Source organism: Nomascus leucogenys, chromosome 15 (genome assembly GCF_006542625.1).
Source record: "Nomascus leucogenys isolate Asia chromosome 15, Asia_NLE_v1, whole genome shotgun sequence".
Lineage (NCBI taxonomy): Eukaryota > Metazoa > Chordata > Mammalia > Primates > Hylobatidae > Nomascus > Nomascus leucogenys.
In genome coordinates, this window is record NC_044395.1 from 17579872 (window position 1) to 17584857 (window position 4986).

The window sequence follows — 4986 nt, forward strand, 5'->3', positions numbered from 1 at the left end:
GGATCATCTGAGGTCAGGAGTTCAAGCCTAGCCTGGGAAACATAGCAAGACCCTGTCTTCACAAAAAAATTTAAAAATTAGCCGAGTGTAGTGGCGTGCACCTGTAGCTCCAGTTACTTGGGAGGCTGAAGTGAGAGGACTGCTTAAGCCCAGGAGGTGGAGGCTGCCTGCAGTAGGCCATGATCGCACCACTGTACTCCAGCCTGGATGACAGAGGGAGACCCTGTCTCAATAATATAAACACTCGAAGCTGATTCCTTCCCACTGGGAGTTAACTGTGAGGGGGTGCTTAATTAAAAATTCAGGCATATACAGTACCTGAGTTTGAATCCTGACTCTGCCCACCATTTACAAGCTGTTTGACTCTCGGCAAGTTACTTCGTTTGTAAAACAGAAATAATACTATCCACCTAATAGGACTGTTGAGAGGATTACAGGAGATAATGCACATAAAGTACTCAGTACAGTGCCTGGCACACAGTAAACATTCAATAAACCTTAGCTGCCATTATTACTAGTGTATGAAGTTGATTTTATTTATCAAAACTGACTCCAACATAGCTTGGAAACCTTGGGCAAATTACTAACCTCTCTGTGTCTCAGTTTCCTCACCTGTAAATGGGAATAATAATATTATCACTACCTTCTGGGACTGTTGTGAAGATTAAATGTGTTAACACATATAGAACTGTAGTTAAGTGTTAGCTATTGTATTAGAGGACCCAGGTACACTAGAAAAGAGTTGAGGGAGGGCCAGGTGCGGTGGCTCATGCCTGTAATCCCAACACTTTGGGAGGCTGAGGTGGGCGGATCACGAGGTCGGGAGATCCAGACCATCCTGGACACCATGGTGAAACTCCGTCTCTACTAAAATACCAAAAATCAGCCGGGTGTGGTGGCGGGCGCCTGTCATCCCAGCTACTCGGGAGGCTTAGGCGGGAGAATCGCTTGAACTCAGGAGGCAGAGGTTGCAGTGAGCAGAAATTGCGCCACTGCACTCCAGCCTGGGTGACAGAGCAAGACGCCATCTCAAAAATAAAAACAAAAAAAAAATTGAGGGAGCTAGGTGCAGTGGCTCATCCCTGTAATTTCAACACTTTGGGAGGCCAAGATGGGCAGATCGCTTGAGGTCAGGAGTTCAAGACCAGCCTGGTCAACACGGTGAAACCCCGTCTCCACTAAAAACACAAAAATTTGCCAGGCTACAAAGCAGGTGCCTATTGGCCGGGCATGGTGGCTCACGCTTGTAATCCCAGCACTTTGGGAGGCCAAGGCGGGCGGATCACGAGGTCAGGAGATCGAGACCACGATGAAACCCTGTCTCTACTAAAAATACAACAAAAAATTAGCCGGGTGTGGTGGTGGGCGCCTGTAGTCCCAGCTACTCGGAGAGGCTGAGGCAGGAGAATGGTGTGAACCCAGGAGGCGGAGCTTGCAGTGAGCCAAGATTGCACCACTGCACTCCAGCCTGGGCGACAGAGCGAGACTCCGTCTCAAAAAAAAAAAAAAAAAAAAAAAAAAAAAAAGCAGGTGCCTATAATCCCAGCTACTAGGGAGGCTGAGGCAGGACAATCACTTGAACCCGGGAAGCAGAGGTTGCAGGGAGCCAAGATCGCACCACTGCACTCCAGTCTGGGGGACAGGGCAAGAGTGTCTCAAAAAAAAAAAACAAACAAAGAGTTGAGGAAGAATACACAGTCAGCCTCTTTATGTAGAATGTGGTCACATTCATGGATTCAACCAACCATGGACTGAAAATATTCAAAAGGATAAATATTTGTGATGCTGGATATGCTAATTACCCTGATCTGATCACTATACATCACATGAACCACAACATCACTATGTATGCCCATGAATATGTACAATTATTGTGTCCATTTTTTTAAATATAAAAATAAATCACTGAAAAGTAAAATACCCAGCCTGGCCAACGTGGCAAAACCCCATCTCTACTCAAGTACAAAAATTAGCCAGGCGTGGTGCCGGGCGCCTGTAATCCCAGCTACTTGGGAGGCTGAGGCAAGGGAATCGCTTGAACCCAGGAGGTGGAGGTTGCAGTGAGCTGAGATCATGCCATTGCACTCCAGCCTGGGTGACAGAGCAAGACTCCATCTCAAAAAACAAAAGGCTGGGCGCAGTGGCTCACGCCTGTAATCCCAGCACTTTGGGAGGCCGAGGTGGGCAGATCACGAGGTCAGGAGATCGAGACCATCCTGGTTAACATGGTGAAACCCTGTCTGTACTAAAAATACAAAAAATTAGCTGGGCGTGGTGGCAGGCGCCTGTAGTCCCAGCTACTCGGGAGGCTGAGGCAGGAGAATGGCATAAACCTGGGAGGCGGAGCTTGCAGTAAGCCAAGATCACGCCACTGCACTCCAGCCTGGGCCAACAGAGTGAGACTCCATCTCAAAAAAAGAAAAGTGAAATAGATTTGAAACCATTAAAAAAAATTTGAGAAAAAAATTGGATGGTTGCATCTGTACTGAACATGTACAAACTTTTTTCTTTGTCATTATTCCTTAAACAACACAACTATTTACATAACATTTACATTGTATTAGTTGTTGTAAATAACCTATTATTTAAAGTATATGGGAGGACATGCATAGGTTATATGCAAATACTACACCATTTTATTTATTTTTTATCTTTTTAATAGCTTTAAGTAGGGTGGGCATATGCCTGTCCCAGATAAAATACTACACCATTTTATGTAAGGGACTTGAGCATCTATAGATTTTGGTATCCTCAGTAGGGGTCCTGGAACCAATCTCCAGCATATACTGTGGGATGACTATATAGCTAATTTAGTTCAACATTGTACATAACAATGTATTATATTAGCTACTATGAGATGCAAGTTTGGGTAATTGTGTATCTGTATGTATACATTTTTAGATATCCATGTACACATACCGATATAACATTTCTCATATATAACATATAAACATAGTTAAATGAACATACAGTCCACGTAGGAAAGGGCTGGAAAATGTTTGCATTTTTTAATGAGTTTGACCCCATGTATTCTATTTATTCCCCAAACATTTAGCATGCCTGCTGAGTATCAGATGCTGTGTTTGATACCAGAAATACAAAGATAGATCAGACAGTCCTCTACCTTTAAAAAGCTAGTGCAGTGCCATCAGAGCCAAAAAGAAAGACCAGCTACACAAGACCATCTCAAAAACCCTTTACCCAAATGAATCTTCCCAGTCAGGAGTCCACACATTACCTTAGACCATCTGGGAGACCTTCGTCTGATTTGGAAGCACATAAACTAGAAGATTCCGGAGGACTGGGGGCATTGGCCACAACACCAGCAACCTCAGACGCTGCCATTATGCTCTGTACATTCAGAAACAAATTACAGGCTACAAGTTTCCAAAGTTTAAAACAAATGTATCTCTCCCCCCTCAGAATGTCCACACAACAGAGCTGTTGCAGTAAAGAAACACAAAAACCTGGGCTCCGGGAGAAAATACTTAAGAGTACTAAAAGAGACATTGTATGCAAAGTCCTAGCGCGCAGCAATCCTCAGGAGTCACTGTATTTACATAAATATCTAGGGGTCTGTGCAAAGATCTTATTTTCACTTTTGGCAGAAATGTAGTCATTTCAAACAATACATCTTAGTCTGCCAAGATCTTCCAAGTGGTCCCAAGCCTACCTTGTTGGCTATCGTTTATAATAAAAGATGTACTTTTCGGCCTAGTATCAATCAGATCTCATGTTTTTAAATCACTTTATGGCTGTTACATTCAAAGCATTCTCCATTAATTTAAGTGAAGTTTTTGGAGGTGTCTACCTGTAAGTCAACAAGTAATGCAATACTGGGCAATCCAGGGTGCATCTTTTACTGTCAGCGTGCTCCCCACAGATGGGATAGGCCTGATACCCACTAAGTGAGGAAAGAACAGACTCTTCAGAGTGACTAGTGGTGCAAAAAACAATCCTGGGTTCTCTAGCGTGAAAATGACAAAGTGAAAAACATGACACAAGTAAGGGAACTGGGACAGATGCCTTTTTTAAAAATCAAAAGGTCATCTTTTATGCCGCAGAGCAAACTTATGACCTTATGAGGAGAAAAGAAAATCAAAATACTTGGGAGGTCGGGATGAACGTAGGGTTAGTTTGCATTCTTGCTTTTATTTTAACAGCATCACAGGTATTCCCCCCGGAACACTGAAGAGCGCATGGGGCAGATAGGCTGATGGGGCTCTGTCAACACCTCAGTCACAGCCCACAGACCCTCTGTGCCTCAGTTTCCCTCATTATACAAAGCTCCTGGGAGAAAATGGGCCCAAACCGCCATTGCTGCTCCCTCAGGTGCAAACATCCCGTCTCCAACATAGCCCAGGGCTGGGGGGTTCCTCTGCGCCCGGTGAACGAAACCCCAGGACAAGGGTCATGCATGCAACTCCGTGGCTAGAAAGCCCGTGGCGCGGGTAGGAACAGCTGGCTGGAGGATCGAGTGTACCAAAAAGAACTCCGCAACCCGGGGCGACCATCAGCGAAGCAGGGGCGCCGGAGCCACGGGTCCTCGGGCGAGAACAGGGGACAGACGGGAAGGGGACAATGGGGGGAAGCGGCGCTGGGTGGCCTTGGCCACCCTCCACAGGGGACTGCTAGGCTGGCCGCTGGCTCGACCAGACCCCCCTCCACCCCTTCCCCTCGGCCCCCCCACCCCGCTGCCAGCCACCCCCCCGTCCCACTTCTAGGCCGGGACCCCCGCCTCGGTTCTCACAGCACTCTCCACGCCCCCCACCCGACCCCCATCCCCGGCCCTCGCCCCGCAACCCCCACCCACGCTCGCCCCGCACACACCTCCCGCGCCGCGCCCCCGGGAGGAAAGTGGGGGAGGGACGGGACGCACCTGAGCGGGCGGAGCGGGGGGAGGGGGCGGCCGAGCCACTGGGGGAGGGGTCGAGCGCCGGGCCGCGCGCGGCACCTCCCACTTCCGGCGGCAGGAGCGGAGGGGGC

At 47.7% G+C, this 4986-nt stretch overlaps 1 protein-coding gene across 2 annotated transcripts in view; it reads right to left on the reverse strand.

Moving 5' to 3' along the window:
- Positions 1-4976, reverse strand: part of RNF214 (ring finger protein 214) — a 57401-nt gene extending 52425 nt beyond the window's left edge. Inside the window, exons 1-2 of one of the 2 annotated variants that reach the window (XM_003253201.3) lie at positions 4880-4976; positions 3239-3351 (exon numbers count right to left, since the gene is read on the reverse strand). In XM_003253201.3, the coding sequence (XP_003253249.1) occupies positions 3239-3345 (107 nt within the window). In that variant the 5' untranslated portion in view covers positions 3346-3351; positions 4880-4976. The other variant, XM_003253202.3, reaches the window with a different exon arrangement.
- Between the last annotated feature and the right edge of the window lie 10 nt (positions 4977-4986).